Here is an 18,961-nt window from a genome sequence, read left to right as displayed (position 1 = left end):
TGAAACATAGAGATCATAACAGAAACCAGTAGGTAAACAAAACAAAATATATATGAATATTAAAAACTCCCAAAAAGAGAGTTTATGAAACAGCTGTATTTACAAATTGCAACCTATATCCTTTGTGTGCTGATGCATGGATCAGTGTTTCATGTTGAGTCTGAACACATGCTACTTTTGTTTTTCAGATATGTGCTAATTGGTTACATTTCTATGACCCTGAGTCTGGTATTGGATTGTATTTGGTCAGTGTTGGTTCTGTAAAACAGATAAATGTAACAGACATTGCTAACTTGACAGAGTACAGCAGGACAACACATGAAGCTTGTGTAGAGCTTACTCCAGAAAACCATCTGGAACATGGACATACTTACTTCACAACTGTGTGGGCATTTAATGGCGCTAATAATCAGAAAAATGTGTCAGCTATTTCTAATGGAGGTAAAAAAACTACCTGCTTATCTACATACTATAAAAAATCATATGATTAGTAAAATAACAAAAATAAAAATATTTTCCCCTAGAAATAAGTGTGGACACAAATCAATGTGGATAGTACGTTTGGATGTTTGACAGTCTTTTCTGACAAATAGAGTTCTCTGGTTTTTCCCTAGAAATAATACAACAAAACCACACTCCATTGCTTAGTTAGTTGTAGAGCTTATATAACAAATTCCCCCTTTATTATGTTTCATCCCTGACAAATATCTTGAGATTCATGTCTGAAGAAAATTGATACAAACCTGAAAAAGAAGTAGAATACATAGATATGGGTCATTAATCTTGTTAGGTATGTTTCTTAGAAACAGTTCCTTAAAAGGTAAACAATTTTTTATTTGATGATATTTGTATAACTACTTGGGCTTCTAACAAGTATTATTTGACCTAATGTAAACTGATTTCAATATCATGGACCTAAGAAGAATTATACTATATTGGCACATACAAATTGCTGTATTTTAGAAGCTAACACATTATTGTGTGAAATCTGGTGTCTGTTATTAATTTATATATGATTTTACAGTGACTGTCGATCTAACAGAGCCAGTTTCTGGACATGTTATTGATGGAAACAAGACAGATTTTAAAGATATCCAGTTCTCTGGTAATGCAGCTAAAGTTGAAGTTCAATGGAAAGATTACCATGATCCTGAATCAACAATCAGACAGTATGAAGTGCAAGTTCAAGCAGCACCGTATGTTTGTTTTATTATTTGTTTTTGGGTGGAGTGTTAAATGTACCAAAACTAGAAATTGAAAAAAAAATTCTCACTTCAAGCAATTGCATATTCATTGAATTAAACATGCATATTATGTGATCTGAGAGTCAAAGCGTTTAAGAGCATCTTGTTCCATGGTACAATATACAGCCATTGTCAGATATTCTCAAAATCAAATGGGGAAACCAAAAATAATTATGCATAAGCACAGTAAAAGAGTCACAGACAATGAAGTTTTTGCACTTTTTTCAGAAACTTAACTGACAACTACAAAATTACCAGAGATTTTGAGCCATATTCTAATACTACAGAGAGTGTAAAATGGCTGAATTTTCATTTTCAACATAAAGACAAAGTAAAACTTTTCCTTCGTACTACAAATGGAGCTCACAACTCTATAGTCACCTCTACTGATGGCTATGTCATAGACATTACACCACCAAAGCTATTGTATTTAGGAGATGGATTTGTACAAAATAAAGATCTAGAATTCCAGGTCAGTGCTTTATAACATTGTAAGTTATGGGGTAAAATAAAGTGGCATTTTCATTATTTAGCAATGATGTGGTCTTATAAATGTTTTTTGCAGGGTCATTTAAATGACTTTTTATGGTTTAATGTCTTTACTTTAATGATATTCCATTTCATTTGTAGAATAATTGCAGTATATTCACAAGATAAGGTTCAAATTGTTGTAATAAGAGGGTAGCAATTATTAGTTTTTGATTAGATTTTTTTTTTTTTACAGTCAGACGCAAAAAATCTGTCATGTAACTTCAAATTTATTGATGAAGAATCTGGATTAGATCATTTCCAAATACAGATTTACGAACAGTATCAAAGTATAAGATCACTAATATTCCCAGGTAAGTTTATATTTTATTTTTGATAGATAAAATTGAGAATGGAAGTGGAGAATATTTCAAAGAGACAACAACCTGACCAAAGAGCAGGTAACAGCCAAAGGCCACCAATGGGTCTTCAAGGCAGCTAGAAAATCCCGCACCAGTGGGCTTCAGCTGGCCCCTAAATAAATTTTCAAAGTTTAGATCTTGTTCTAATTCTATACCAACTCTTCGAGAAGACGGTAACAAATTTGATACTCTTGACCTTATACTGTCTTAACTTGTATAAGATGAAAACATTTGTTTTAACCCTTTCACCGATAGCTGCCAAGACAGGAGCTACTCTGAGACAATGGCTTCCCTGGCTACTATTACTCAAGTGGAAGATCTTCATAATAAATGTCAATAAAAACTTGTCTGTAGTTATTTGTGTCTTTATTTCATTCACTAACACCATGTTCACAGTTTTGTTCATGTTTTGATGATTTTTTCTCATAAAATATTTAAATTTTCAAATTTTCGGCATTATCTAGGTGAAATTCTCAAAATTCTGCTCTTTGACCCCAAATCTTATTTTTTTTACCCAAAATGGCAAAATTTTTAAAAATTTAATGAGGCTGTACAAATTCCTTACACTGAACGATGTCCATTTCAAGTGTTTTGTACATGAAACGACATTGTATGTCAAAAAAGTATACTAGTTTGGCTTCAATTCTTCCATATTCTTTCAAAAAAAATGTTCCCTCATTTCAAATTCTCGTTAATTCCGTTAATTTCCTCTGATTTTGACATGGTTTTAAACAAACAGAAGCGCCATGTTTACGCTTTCCTCCGGGTATTCAACAAAAAAAGATAACTCATGTTTGCATTGTTTTTAGCGGGAAATATAAAAGAGGTATTCCGATCTCGGTAAAACGTCAGTTGTCTGAATCGTGAATCCCGGTAAACCGGGACTCATCGGCGAAAGGGTTAAACATTATCTGCAGTGGCAGATCCAGAACTTTTCCTTGCTTCAATGATTCCCTATATAATTAACCAAATGTTTCCCACGAAAGAGGGGCCCAGCCCCCCCCCCCCCCCCCCCCCCCCCCCCCCTGGATCTGCCTATGATCTGTATGATATACACTAGTACTGATTGTATGCTATTCCATTAAAATGAATGTGACAGTTCATTAAAGGGTTAGTTTTCAACAAATAAGGATTATTAAATGCGAATAAAAGAAATTATGCAGAATAAACACCCATTAAACAACAACCCAACATCAAAGGTTAAACAAAAGATCAACACATTAATATTTTTTTTATTTTTAGCAACACAAAATGATTGGATGCAGCTTGATGACGAGACTGTAAATGAATTCGTTGACTCCAGTCTAGATTTGCTGCAAGGCGCTGTATACAGTATCAGAATAGGAGCTGTTAATAAAGCAGGATTTGTAGCAGCTTTTGAAACAAATGGTGTGAAAATAGACAGAACTCCTCCAATTGTAAGCAATTCAAATTCGTTAAAATGGAGAAGAAATAATTCAATTATGGTTTTAATTATATGGCTTATTTATATTAGTGGAAAATGTGACATGGACTCTTGTTTTTGGAGGGTGAACATACGATGTATAATTTGATTTTCTTTGTGGAAAACATGGACACTTTTGAATCGTTTTCTGAACTACTTGACAAAGGTTATAGAAATGTTAGTTATGATGGTATTGGAATAAACTTGATTGTAGTCTTTCCTCATGAAAATTGTATATCATAATTGATTTAACCTTTGTTGAAGTAAAAATAATTAAAATAAATGGCTGTTTATTCTAGATAAACAATTGGTCAGAACAGTTGTAAATTGGTGCAGAGTTAAAGAAAAAACTTGTCGGGTTTAAATTTGTGGTAATTTTCTTGTAAACTTTTATAAACAGGTTAGTCGGCTTCGTGTAAACACCTTGGCTGATGACGAAGAACAAGTTGTATATGGTTATGTGTATCAAGCTGATACTAATGGTATAAAGGCAGCATGGCAAGCTTCAGATCATCAGTCAGGAATTGTCAGTTTCAAAATAGCTGTTGGAACAACACCAGGTAAATTAACTACTGTAAACCAACTAATTTTTAATATCCATTTATTTTTTTATTTTCTTGTAGAAAAAAAAACGTGAATATAAATCGTTGTGAATATAATGTAAAACTTTTTTTTACAAATTTCTAACTACATGAAGGAAATTGGCCAAGAAAGGGCTAATTGTGAAATAAAGTATCTGTGAAAAATATTTGCCTTACAGTGTATTTGTTACTCCCATGACTTGTTTTTCTAGGGTTTTTTCAAATTATTTATACTTGTTATAAATAGTTTGTTAGATCTACTCAGAGCTAAGAATATTCAATTATTGATTATGATTTCTTATTGTAAGGTGGAGATGAGGTGAAGTCATGGACAGATATAGGATTAAAGAAAGAAACATATGTTGATGGGTTGTCACTGGGAGTTAGTGACATTGACACCAAGACCCCAGTATATTATGTCAGTTTAGTGGCAATAAATGGAGCAGGCCTAGAAAGTTCACCAGTGACGTCTACACCTATAGTGGTGGTTGAATCAGATAGACCAGGTATTAATGGATGACACATAGTTTATTTGTGGTTAATATTTTTTTATAAACCTTATTTAGTTGAGATGATAGATAAGGCTCCAAAAACAAATGCATGTCGCTTGGCAGAAAAAACTAAGGAAACTATGTTGATTTTTTTTTTATAATTTTACATATCAAATATTTTCAAGAGTTATGCCCCTTGGAAATATTAATTATGAATGAAAATAACATTTATTAAAAGTAATTAGGAATACAAATTTTTAGCATTTTTATGTCCTACCTTCAATAGAAGAGGCTTAAGGGGAATTTTTGTTTTTAAGTCCAGGTTTATTCGTTTGTCCGTCTGTCCCAATCAGGTTAAAGTTTTTTGGTCAAGGTAGTTTTGATGAAGTTGAAGTCCAATCAACTTAAAACTCAGTACAGATGTTCCCTATGATATGATATTTCTGATGTTTATTCCAAATTAGAGTTTTGACCCTAATTTCAGGATCCACTGAACATAGAACATGATGGTGGGAGTGGGGTCGTGTTCTATGGACACATTCTTGTTTTTCAGTTATTTCCCTTTGGACAGATTAAAAAATGTTGTTCAATTTGTGAATGCATGCTTGCTCTTTAAATTTGAACATTTCAGGTTTGTCATAACAGAGTTGTAGGACATTTAACAGTCTTATTTAAAGCAATATTCATACAATGAAGGTATATATAGCTACATTATCACTAATGAATCATTTGAAACATGCAGGTGTGAATTGTCAGTTATGTATGGTAAAAAATGTGTGTGTAAACCTTTTTCTTTGTTTGTAGGTATAGTAATTGATAGCAGTGACAACACAGATATAATCCTGTATCTAGATCTGACATTAATGTTAACATCCATTGTCAGTCTTGTATTTGTACCGTCAGTGTACAGTTTACCTTTAATGTTTTTTGTAGGTATAGCTATTGATGGTACTGACAATACAGACCATGATCCTGTATCTGAAATCGGTGTGGACATAGATTACCAGTCAGATATATCTACCCTCAGTGTACAGTACACAGGATTTGAGAGCCATCTTCATGGTGTCATGGACTATGAATGGGCTGTGGGGACAACTCCAGGTGGACAAGATGTCACCACATTTTCATCTGATGGAATTTTACACATAGAAGAGCAAAATATTGCTGGAGATGGTAGGATATGTTTTGTAATAAATAGTATTTTAATGAAATATGGGTAACAACAAACTCGAAGATATACAATAGATTTTAATTGCACCTCCTTTATGAGTTGTTCTAATAGATATATATCTCCTTTAGTTAAGTTTTAAGACTAGTGCCTTAGCCATTGTGAAGGTATTTATTTTCACTTGCAATTGAATTGACTCAAAGAAGTTGATTTTTTTTTAATTTAAAACTTGGTTCGTTTAAATGTATAATTAGATAAACAAACTGAGTTATGTACAGATAATTGTTTTTTTTTTAAGAATATTTGCTACTTATTTTTACTTGGACAAAAGACCGTATTCACAGCATAGTTACACCTTATTTAAGAATGCTGCATTTTGATTGGTTGAAAACCAATGCTTTTTTTTGCACATTCTAACTTTTTCCCTTATTTCAAAAGAATTTGCCTTTTTTTCACCACTGCTGGTGAATTTGCCTAAAATACCATGGTATTTCCCATTTTGGATATTCCTTTTTTATACCCTCCCCAACTTGTTCCCGCCAAAATTATTCGACAACTATCTCACTTATCCTGATTATTTAGACAACATGGTTAAACACTATTGATTGAGTTAAAACTGAAAAGTAAGAGATATATATACATATAAAGAGGAGAAAAAGATGTCTGTACAAATGAACGATTAATGGATGGAATAACAATGACGTTTACACATTTAGATACCATGACGTTACAAAAAGACAGCACTAACGTACATGTATAATTCCCGCATTACTTCGATTACCATATTCACTTGTACATACAGTATCAATCAAAATCTTCTATATGTAATTAAACAGATATATCATGTTATGGAAGGGTATTTGCGAAAAATACCAGTCTTGGGACCAAATTTCCCTCGCCTAGCGGCTTGGGAAATTTCACAGTCCCTTGACTGGTATTTTTCACAAATACCCCTCCATAACATGATTTATCTGTTCAAAATAATCTCTCAACCATTAACATGGTTTCAAATACATGAATGATTTGATGCTGATGTGACATTAAGAAATTACGGCATCACTACTCGATCAATCATTTGAATTTTATAATCAAGTATATGAAGCTAAAGTTTAATATCTAAATTATTTAATTGTATATTTGTAGGCATTTCAAGCTCTGGATATGCACAAGTGAATGCTCAGCTAGAACCTGGAAAGACATATTATTCTACCATCAGAGGTATCACTAATGCTGGAAATATTATTGAGTCTGTATCAGATGGAATTACTGTAGACTTATTGCCACCAAACATTATTTTAGATAGGTAAATATGATAGCCTTCAATATTCATATTTTTTGTAATTGCATTTGAACTGAGATATCACTGTGGATTCTTTATTTTCTGTCAAATAATGCAATCCACAAATATTTGTTTTCAAAGAAATACAAATTTTTTGTAGGTTTTTACATGTATTTAGAATTTGTCAGAACTATGAAATCACTTGGGCATTGAAATATTTGTTTTATAAATGCATGAAAATTGATACTTACAAAATAAATGAATCAACAGTACTATGCCCAAGGTTGACATTTTTTAGCTCACTTGGCCTGAAAGCCCGAACGAAATGGTGTAATTTTTTTTTTAAATAGACTCAAATGCAATGCCTCATATTCCTTTGTTTCAAGTTTCAGTGCACTTGTCATTGTACTCAGTGGAATTAAAACTGCTTTAATGAAATAATTAATTATATAGGAAGAAAAGAAAAAAAGATATGCCATCTCCTTTATTTTCTTGTTTATCCTATAATCTAGGCTGTCAGATAATAATGCTATTGATGGCGACATAGGACCAAGTTCTTCAATGTATAAAAGTACAGCTGATTCCCTGTCTGCCGTATGGCACTACAATGACACAGACAGTGAAGTAACAAGGGCCTGGTACTCTGTTGGTACATATCCATACGCTGAGGACATATCACCTAGAACTGAAGTTAATATATCCTCTACACAAAGTAGTTACTTAGAAGTTGCCTCTGTCAAACCTGACATTTCAGGTAAGAAGTTATCCAGCTACAGAAATTAAACTAAAAGACAACATCTCAATGTCAGACTTTATTGAAATGAAGATGGCGAGACCTTATAGAATCCATGTTTCGTACTTATAAGATGACCTACATGGTAACATTGACACTATACAGGTTCTTTTAAACCATATGGATAATCATGTTGCCATAAGTTAATAATTATAATTAATGATTCTTTAAAAAAAACTAAATTCTTACTACAAGAATATCTAAACAGAAGAACATTATTATGTTCTTAGAACACAAATTTAAGTATATAGTCAATACTTTGTCTGTTCATTTGTGTGTTCATAACTTTTTTTTGCATTATTGATTGAATAAGATAATAGAGTACAACCATGCCACATACTTATAAATAGTTCCCATTTTTGTCAGAATAAATCTATGAAGAAATCATTAAATAGTAATTTTGTTTCCTTTTCTATTATAGGCAAACCTAATATAATCAGTATTTGGGCAGAAGACAAAGCTGGCATGATTGGTAGAACTACATTTGGTTCAGTTATCATTGATACCAGTAAACCAGGAACTGGATATGTAACTTGTCCAGAATACATTGGTGTAAGTTTCTTGATATTGTCATAAATGATAATAAGCAGACAAAACTTCTGCATATAATAAGGGCCATGTGTATTGCACAGAAAGTTATACAGTGACTTTATGAATGACCCTAAGCAATAATATTTGATTGCTGGAATCACATGCTTTAGATATCTGACATTTCTTGAAACGTAAAGTACTGAAAAATTAATGCTTAATTAAAACTTCCTCAGAATCATGATCTGGTTGGCTGCATGTAATAGCATGTGTTTTAAAATTTGAAGTTTTTATGAATAAAAGGAAATGTGAGGTACATGTGAATGAGACAGCAACCTAATAAAACAATGGACATCTTAAGGTCAGTATACAGTCTATATACCAAAAGTATCAATACCCTATGTCAAGTTCTAAATCACCCCTATGTATATAGTAGTAGACAATTAATGAATGAATTAAACCGACAAAGATCTGACATTCACAACAAATTCCCTTAACCACTTTGGAAATAACAGGTTAATACATAAAATGGAAACAAAAGGCCAATAGATAGAAGACTTAACTTAGATGGATAAGCAATAAGAAGTCCTATGCCTTCTTATCTCTGGTAATTAGCTATCCATTATTTTAATGCAACAAAGCCAATCAGATTTTAATGCTACAAAGCCAATCATATTTTTTGCTCAACTTGGCCTATAAGATCATGATACTTTTATATCATTCCAGTAACTTTTCTAAGATCTTCTCCTTCATCGAGAAGGTGACAATATTGGGGCATTAAATGTTTTAAATTAAGAATCTCTACTTTAATCTATCTTCTCTGACAATTTGTAGATGGAGAGCCCAATATTGTGTTCCTGGTCAGGATTTCTAGATGAAGAGAGTCCAATACAGAAATTCATCATCACTCTTGGATCAGAACAAGGATCTTCAGATATTTTTGAAGCAAATCTCAGTGGATTTTTGTCCTCTTATACCATAAAGGGTATGTTGATTGATAAGAGCTGTTATCTAAATGCATGTTGACCAATAGTTTGGTTGAATAGCTTGCAAACTTGGTTATATAAAATTGAGAACAACAACCCAACCAAAGAGGAAAATAGCCCAAGGCCATCAACAGGTCTTCAACACAGTGAAAAAATCCTTCACTCAGATGCATTCATGTATACTAGTTCAGCTAAAATGGTATTCACACTAACTCTGAGGCATTTTTATACCCCCGCTTTAAAAAAGGGGGGGTATACTGTTTTACCTCTGTCTGTCAGTCCGTCCGTCCATCAGTCCGTCCGTCCATCCGTCAGTCAGTCTGTCCCATGAAACTTTCGTCACATTTTTCTCAGGAACTACACATCCACCCTTTCTGTAATTTGGTATCAACATTTATATATGTCAGCCACACCGTGTGATGCGTTTTCAGATTCATCACTTGACAACTTCCTGTTTACCGAACACTTGTCTGATTTTACACATGATAGCCAAGTTGAAAATTTTCGTCACATTTTTCTCAGGAACTACAATATAAGGATTTCTGAAATTTAATTTCAGGATTTATATAAGTCAGCTATACCGTGTGATGCGTTTTCAGATTCATCACTCGACAACTTCCTGTTTACCGAACACTTGTATGATTTTACACATGATAGCCAAGTTGAAAATTTTCATCACATTTTTCTCAGGAACTACAATAAAAGGATTTCTGAAATTTGGTTTCAGGATTTATATAAGTCAGCTATACCGTGTGATGCGTTTTCAGATTCATCACTCGACTACTTCCTGTTTACCGAACACTTGTATGATTTTACACATGATAACCAAGTTAAAAATTTTCGTCACATTTTTCTCAGGAACTTAACAATACAAGGATTTCTGAAATTTGGTTTCAGGATTTTTATAAGTCAGCTATACCGTGTGATGCGTTTTCAGATTCATCACTCGACAACTTCCTGTTTACCGAACACTTGCATATTTTTACACTATTAATATTATCCACAATACAAGGATTTCTGAAATTTGGTTTCAGGATTTTTATAAGTCAGCTATACCGTGTGATGCGTTTTCAGATTCATCACTCGACAACTTCCTGTTTACCGAACACTTGCATATTTTTACACTATTAATATTATCCACTTGCGGCGGGGGTATCATCAGTGAGCAGTAGCTCGCAGTTTCACTTGTTAAGAACCAAATTTTTTAAAATATTTATGGCTTACAAGGGACAGGTTCATGACTTAATCAATTGGCATATAGGCCCAAAGTTCTGCAGGGTTAGACATTTTTGTGAGATCTCAACCCCTCCCCCTATTCCTCTTGCCAATATTTTTTAAGCATTGTAATTAAGGTAAATGCATGAAGATAATGTTCTTCCAAAATACTCATCTTTCTTTGGTTTTCAAGTGAGGTAATATATTCTTTTCTTCCATATTTTTAGATGCCAATTATCAATTAGACCATGGCAGTTTATGCTTTGCTACAGTTACAGCAGTAAATTCAGTTGACATGGAAACATATGCCTTTTCTGGACCCATTTCTATTGATACAACACCACCTAAACATGGAAAAGTGGTGGACCTGCATACAGTCTACAGAATCAATGTAAATGACAACAGTCAAACTGTAGCAATGAATGCTAAAATCTGCAGTACAGATGAAGGTAAGATGTCTTTTTAGCTCACCTGGCTCAAAGGGCCAAGTGAGCTTTTCTCATCATTTGGCGTCTGTGGTCGTTAACTTTTACAAAAATCTTCTCTTCTGAAACTACTGGGCCAAATTTAACCAAACTTGGCCAACAATCATCATTGGGGTATCTAGTTTTAAAAATGTGTGCGGTGATCCTGCCAACCAACCAAGATGGCCACAAAAATAGATTTTGGCTTATATCTCTGAAACAAAAGCATTTAGAGCAAATCTGACATGGGTAAAATTGTTCATAAGGTCAACATCTATCTGCCCTGAAATTTTCAGATGAATCAGACAACCCGTTATTGGGTTGCTGCCCCTTAATTTGTATTTTAAGGAAATTTTGCCGTTTTTAACCGGATTTTTGTGACAAAAATGTCGGTTATTGATTTGGGGATAACTCGTGAACCGTTCAACCAAAGCTTTTAAAATTTTAATATGTTGTTACTGACAACTAAATGAAGGTCAACTTCAATAATGGCGATTTTGACTTTTACCGTTCAGGAGTTATGGTTCTTGAAAGATTGAAAAATGGAGTTTCCAGTTGTGTCCGTGCATTAACTCAGGAACCGCTCAACCAAAGCTTTTAAAATTTTAATATGTTGTTCCTGACAACTAAATGAAGGTCAAGTTCAATAATGGCGATTTTGACTTTTACCGTTCAGGAGTTATGGTTCTTGAAAGATTGAAAAATGGAGATTCCAGTCGTGTCCGTGCATTAACTCATGAACCGTTCAACCAAAGCTTTTAAAATTTTAATATGTTGTTACTGACAACTAAATGAAGGTCAAGTTCAATAATGGTGAGTTTGACTTTTACCGTTCAGGAGTTATGGTTCTTGAAAGATTGAAAAATGGAGTTTCCAGTTGTGTCCGTGCATTAACTCAGGAACCGTTCAACCAAAGCTTTTAAAATTTTAATATGTTGTTCCTGACAACTAAATGAAGGTCAAGTTCAATAATGGCGATTTTGACTTTTACCGTTTAGGAGTTATGGTTCTTGAAAGATTGAAAAATGGAGTTTCCAGTAGTGTCCGTGCATTTACGCATGAACTGTTCTACCAATGCTTCCCAAATTTAAATATGTTGTTACTGATGACAAAATGGAGGTCAAGTTCAATAATGACGATTTTGACATTTACCGTTCTGGAGTTATGGTTCTTGAAAGATTGAAAAATGGTGTTTCCAGTCGTGTCTGTGCATTTTCTCATGAACCATTCAACCAAAGCTTTTGAAATTTTTATATGTTGTTACTGATGACAAAATAGAGGTCAAGTTTAATAATGACCATTTTGACTTTTTCCGTTCAGGAGTTATGGTTCTTGAAAGATCGTAAAATGGCTTTTCCATTCACGTTGTTGCATTTACTCATGAACCATTCTATCTAAGCTTTTCAAATTTTAATATGTTGATACTGATGACAAAATGGAGGACAAATTTGATATTGACGATTTTCACTTTCACATTGATCAGTAATGGTTCTTGTGATATTGCCAGGACACAAATAAATGTTAATAAATCCGGTTTGCTGTCGTTGTGACAGCCTCTTGTTGGTTATTATCTTGAATATTATTATAGATAGAGATAAACTTTAAACATCAATAATGTTCAGCAAAGTAAGATCTACAAAAAAGTCAACATGACCAAAATGTTCAGTTGACCCCCTTAAGGAGTAATTGCCCTTTGTAGACATTTTTTACCATTTTTTTGTAATTTTTTTAAATCTTTTACAAAAATCTTCTTCTCTGAAACTACTGGGTCAAATTATACCAAACTTAGACACATCATTATTAGGGTATCTAGTTTAAAAAATATGTCTAATGACCCGGCCAACCAACCAAGATGGCCGCCATGGCTAAAAATAGAACATAGGGGTAAAATGTAGATGATGGCTTATAACTCTGAATCCAAAGCATTAAGAGCAAATCTGACAAGGAATTGAATTGTTTATCAAGTCAATATCTATAATTGGACAACTGGTTGTTGGGTTGCTGCCCCCCAGTTGGTAATTTTTAAAGAAATTTTGCAATTTTTGGTTATTGTCTTGAATACTATTATAGATAGAGATAATCTGTAAACAGCAATAATGTTCAGCAAAGTAAGATCCAATAATAAGTCAATGTGACCACAATGGTCAGTTTACCCCTTTAGGAGTTATTGTCCTTTATAATCAAGTTTTAACATTTTTCATTAATTTGGTAAATTTTTGTAAATTTTTACATAAGATTTTCCTCTGTATCTAAAGGGACAAGTCTATATAGATAGACAAATTATAAGTAGCAAGAATGTTCAGTAAAGAAAGATCTACAAACACATCACCATCATCAAAACACAATTTTGTCATGAATCCATCTGTGTCCTTTGTTTAATATGCACATAGACCAAGGTGAGCGACACAGGCTCTTTGGAGCCTTTAGTTTGCATTTTTAATTAGGAGACCTCTAACTAAAACCTTTAAAGATTTAAAATAATAACAAAGATGCATAAAATGTAGAAATAAGACAGAATAAGTCACACACTAAAAGTAACAATTATGGAATATAGTCAACATTTTTTACTCATTATATAAAATAGTGTAATTCAACAATACACACATTTGCTTAGGTTTTTGTTTCTGTTAAAGATGAAACTATCTTCTTCATTGTATTGTTTTCATGTTTTTAGAAATCTTTATTTTTAATTATAGATGTATTTCTACCAGCTGTAATTCAACAGTTATGTTATATTTTACAGAATGTGATGCCTTAGATGCTGTATGTTCAGAGTCCCTCACGTCTGTATCAGCCACATGGCAGCTCTTTACTGATGATGAGTCAGGAATTGTTGGGTTTGTATTTTATATATATTGTAGCAGAAGGTTAAATCTGAAACTGAAACTTGTTAGGTTTCTGCAAAAAGATTTTTCTATTGTGTCAAACTCGAAACACTACAAACAGATCTACTTCAAATCAAAATTTTACTCTTTTCATTGACAGGTGACATGTAAATACTGGTAAAAGTTATCAGACCTCAATGATAAATTAAAAATAGTTTTTTTTGTTTGTTTTATACCGACAGGTACCAGTTAGCAGTAGGTACAACACATTCACAGGTTGCTAGATAATACACATTATTGTCCTTCCCTACATCTATTTCACCCTGCTCAGCATTCTGTAATTCTTGAATCACAGCTTTGAGACAAGAGCAGGCATTATCAGTGATGTCACAATGTCTGAGGAGAAGTTATCAGCGACATCAAAGGGTAAAACTATCGTAGGGAGAGGGAAAGACCAGTAATAAAATGATAAGCAGGTTTTCTTTGCATAGGTATTGTAAAATATCAGACGCTTGACACAATGTGAAACCTTTTAGCTTGTTTGCAGCGCTCACTTGCCAAAAATGGTTCACATTGTGGCTCGCAGCTGATATTTTACAAAATCTATGGGTAGAATACCCAATAACCTATACGTGTCTGGTCTTTACCTGATCTTGTTTTATATCTACAGGTACCAGATAGCAGTAGGTACTACACCAGGTGGAGGACAGATCAAAGTTTTCTTTAATGTTCCACACAATGCTAGATATTACACAGTGTCTGGTCTGAATCTGATGTTGTTTTACATTAACAGGTACCAGATAGCAGTAGGTACGACACCAGGTGGAGGTCAGATCAAGCTTTCTTTGATGTTCCACACGATGCTAGATATTACACAGTGTTTGGTCTTAATCTGAGGTTGTTTTATATCAACAGGTACCAGATAGCAGTAGGTACTACACCAGGTGGAGGACAGATCAAAGCTTTCTTTGATGTTCCACACGATGCTAGATATTACACAGTGTTTGGTCTTAATCTGAGGTTGTTTTATATCAACAGGTACCAGATAGCAGTAGGTACTACACCAGGTGGAGGACAGATCAAAGCTTTCTTTGATGTTCCACAAGATGCTAGATATTACACAGTGTCCGGTCTGAGTCTGATGGGATATAGAAAGGTGAGTTGATTATATATGAAATACTGATGTTGTGCACCCCACAGCGAAAGGGGCATCGGATTTTACCCTTGTTCATCAGTATGTCCAAAAAACTACCTTTCTCAAACTTAAGTTTGCCACAACTAAATCATATGAGGCTTATACACAATGTTGATGGTCATCAAACACAGATCAAGTTCAAAATAAGGTGGTGCCAATTTCACTGTTCTTCAAATTTGTCCCTTTATACATTTAAAAATTAATGAAGTTACAGTATATTTACAGGTGGGCAGTTTTTTCTTTTTCTTTTTCTTTTATTTAAATGTGTTGTTACTAAAAGATGAAAATATATTTCTATGCATAAGGTATGCATTTCGTTATATAAACCTTAATTTTTAGGTGATATGTAATTCGCTAGGATCCACCTATGCAGGTCACTCAATCTGTCAGCATTTGCTTTTTAGCTCACCTGGCCCAAAGGGCCAAGTGAGCTTTTCTCAGCACTTGGCGTCCGGCGTCCGTCGTCCGTCGTCTGTCGTCCGTCGTCTGGCGTCGTTAACTTTTACAAAAATCTTCTCCTCTGAAACTACTGGGCCAAATTTAACCAAACTTGGCCACAATCATCATTGGGGTATCTAGTTTAAAAAATGTGTCTGGTGACCCGGTCAACCAACCAAGATGGCCGCCATGGCTAAAAATAGAACATAGGGGTAAAATGCAGTTTTTGGCTTATAACTCAAAAACCAAAGCATTTAGAGCAAATCTGACATGATGTAAAATTGTTCATCAGGTCAAGATCTATCTGCCCTGAAATTTTCAGATGAATCGGACAACCCGTTGTTGGGTTGCTGCCCCTGAATTGGTAATTTTAAGGAAATTTTACTGTTTTTGGTTATTATCTTGAATATTATTATAGATAGAGATAAACTGTAAACAGCAATAATGTTCAGCAAAGTAAGATTTACAAATAAGTCAACCTGACCCAAATGGTCAGTTGACCCCTTTAGGAGTTATTGCCCTTTATAGTCAATTTTTAACCATTTTTCGTAAATCTTAGTTATCTTTTAGAAAAATCTTCTCCTCTGAAACTACTGGGCCAAATTAAACCAAACTTGGCCACAATCATCATTGGGGTATCTAGTTTAAAAAATGTGTCCGGTGACCCGGCCAACTAACCAAGATGGCCACCACGGCTAAAAATAGAACATAGGGGTAAAATGCAGTTTTTGGCTTATAACTCAAAAACTAAAGCATTTAGAGCAAATCTGACATGGGGGTAAAATTGTTTATAGGGTCAAGATCTATCTGCCCTGAAATTTTCAGATGAATCGGACAACCTGATGTTGGGTTGCTGCCCCTGAATTGGTAATTTTAAGGAAATTTTGCTGTTCTTGGTTATTATCTTGAACATTATTATAGATAGAGATAAACTGTAAACAGCAATAATGTTAAGCAAAGTAAGATTAACAAATAAGTCTACATGACCGAAATGGTCAGTTGACCCCTTTAGGAGTTATTGCCCTTTATAGTCAATTTTTAACCATTTTTCGTAAATCTTAGTAATCTTTTACAAAAATCTTCTCCTCTGAAACAACTGGGCCAAATTAAACCAAACTTGGCCACAACTATCATTTGGGTATCTAGTTTAAAAAATGTGTGGCATGACCCACCCACCCAACCAAGATGGCCGCAACAGCTTAAAATAGAACATAGGGGTAAAATGCAGTTTTTGGCTTATAACTCAAAAACCAAAGCATTTAGAGCAAATCTGACACTGTGTTAAATTGTTCATCAGGTAAAGATCTATCTACCCTGAAATTTTCAGTTGAATCGGACAACCCATTGTTGGGTTGCTGCCCCTGAATTGGTAATTATAAGGAAATTTTGCTGTTTTTGGTTATTATCTTGAATATTATTATAGATAGAGATAAACTGTAAACAGCAATAATGTTCAGCAAAGTAAGATTTACGAATAAGTCAACATGACTGAAATGGTCAGTTGACCCATTTAGGAGTTATTACCCTTTATAGTCAATTTTTTACCATTTTTCGTAAATCTTAGTAATGTTTTACAAAAATCTTCTCCTCTGAAACTACTGGGCCAAGTTAATTATAGATAGAGATAATTGTAAGCAGCTAGAATATTCAGTTAATTAAGATGTACAAACACATCACCATCACCAAAACACAATTTTGTCATGAATCAATCTGCGTCCTTTGTTTAATATTCACATAGACCAAGGTGAGCGACACAGGCTCTTTAGAGCCTCTAGTTTGTTTTTTGCATGATAGGTTATTGAGATGTAGCACTATCATACGCAAGACTTCAAGATAAAGTAGGAAATGTGGAGAAAACACAGTTCCTTGTTTTTTTACTAATCTACATTCAAAATGACAATCTAAAAAAAGACTTACTAATCTCAGAGTTACGATATCCTAAATTATTCATCCTTTCCAAACAAAAGTGATAAATTCCTGTTTTCTGTGTTCTCTGTAATTATTGTTATTTTGAATAAAAGATTATTGTAGTATTTGTATGTATTGTAGGTTTATGTATCTATCAGAGGAACAAATGGAGCTGGGTTATCCAGTGTAGCCACGTCCAATGGAGTATATCTCTCCTACCTAAGTCAGGGTCTACAACCACTATCACATATTGGCATCAACGATGTACTAGACAACTCTGGTCTTGATATGTAAGAACTTTATGCAAATCATTCAAATCATTGTGCTAAACCAAATTTTACAACTCCCAAAGGCAAAGTGTGTTCTGTTAAGGCCTATTAAGTTTATTGTCTTGAACATTTTACCGTTTGGCTTCAGAATACCAAATAAAGTTTATTTCAAGAAATGTCATGTGCATGGAAATTTGTACTAAACATGCTTTACCTCATCACCTTGCTAGTGAGAAACATTGCCATCACTTGGTGTGTGTCCTCCTTTATCATTGTTTGTTTGCAAAAATTTCTTCTGAACCAAGGCCTATCATGCCTCAATCTTCAATGGATATGTATTATAACCATATGTTTTTAGATCCTGCTGACATTCCAAAAACAGAATATAGGAGGGGTAATACTAACTTTTGTCTTATATCTTGAAAGTTGTTATTGATAGAGAAAATCTGATGGGGCAAAACTGTTAAAAATGTTCAGATGACTGTAATGCTTTTTTGCTAATTCAAAACTTTTATCAAAATATAAAAAATTTAAAAGTCACTCCTGTACATGAAAATACACTCAAATTTTATGTTATTCTTTTTGTATAGTGATTTCCAGGAAAGGCTTGACACACTTCAAGCATCATGGGATTTGTCAGGTGATCCATGTCCTTCAGTGAGAAATGAATGGCAGATACAAAAGTTGGACGGAGAAGTTGTTTCTGAATGGCTAGATATTGCTGGTAAATGAATTTTATTTATAACTAGCAACTGTTTTTCCAAAAATTGTAATTCTAGTACAAATGTAGTAAGAATAAAATATTATATATTGAATTTTTAGCCCAACTGACCAAGAATATCATTTGAACTATTCTTATCACTTGGTGTCCATTATATCTTAGCTTTTATAAAAAAAAATGTCAGCCATGTAGTTGTGAGGAGAAATAAAGAACTGAAGAAGGCCAGTGGCCGAAACGTCCTGAAAAATTGGTTTATTGATACAATTATATAAAGTATGTTCCCTATTGAAATTTTGAAAACAGAAAAAAATTCTCTGAAATTACTTGGTCAAATAGAACTAAAGTTTCCACAATCATCATTTGGATAAAATCAGAATTTTGCCTTTTTTCTTAAAAATTACAATAGAAAGACAAAATATGACTGGGCAGAAATATTAAAACTGTCAGACAACTTCTTATATGAGCTATTGCCCTTAATGGCGACTTTTTTTGTCTTGGCTTGAAGAAGCCAAAAAGTGAACT

At 33.6% G+C, this 18,961-nt stretch overlaps 1 protein-coding gene across 1 annotated transcript in view; it reads left to right on the top strand.

Moving 5' to 3' along the window:
- Positions 1 to 18,961, top strand: part of LOC139500289 (uncharacterized) — a 74,152-nt gene that overhangs the window by 7,014 nt on the left and 48,177 nt on the right. The window contains exons 9-25 of the mRNA XM_071289031.1: positions 189 to 441; positions 1,025 to 1,196; positions 1,473 to 1,716; positions 1,969 to 2,086; positions 3,377 to 3,552; positions 3,979 to 4,138; positions 4,468 to 4,665; positions 5,584 to 5,823; positions 6,962 to 7,121; positions 7,610 to 7,851; positions 8,312 to 8,442; positions 9,253 to 9,403; positions 10,847 to 11,068; positions 13,827 to 13,920; positions 14,947 to 15,064; positions 17,591 to 17,739; positions 18,309 to 18,442. Of these exons, the coding sequence (XP_071145132.1) occupies positions 189 to 441; positions 1,025 to 1,196; positions 1,473 to 1,716; positions 1,969 to 2,086; positions 3,377 to 3,552; positions 3,979 to 4,138; positions 4,468 to 4,665; positions 5,584 to 5,823; positions 6,962 to 7,121; positions 7,610 to 7,851; positions 8,312 to 8,442; positions 9,253 to 9,403; positions 10,847 to 11,068; positions 13,827 to 13,920; positions 14,947 to 15,064; positions 17,591 to 17,739; positions 18,309 to 18,442 (2,962 nt within the window). The remainder of the gene's footprint in view (positions 1 to 188; positions 442 to 1,024; positions 1,197 to 1,472; positions 1,717 to 1,968; positions 2,087 to 3,376; positions 3,553 to 3,978; positions 4,139 to 4,467; positions 4,666 to 5,583; positions 5,824 to 6,961; positions 7,122 to 7,609; positions 7,852 to 8,311; positions 8,443 to 9,252; positions 9,404 to 10,846; positions 11,069 to 13,826; positions 13,921 to 14,946; positions 15,065 to 17,590; positions 17,740 to 18,308; positions 18,443 to 18,961) is intronic.

Source organism: Mytilus edulis, chromosome 13, assembly GCF_963676685.1.
Source record: "Mytilus edulis chromosome 13, xbMytEdul2.2, whole genome shotgun sequence".
Lineage (NCBI taxonomy): Eukaryota > Metazoa > Mollusca > Bivalvia > Mytilida > Mytilidae > Mytilus > Mytilus edulis.
This window is presented reverse-complemented; position numbering and strand designations above follow the sequence as displayed.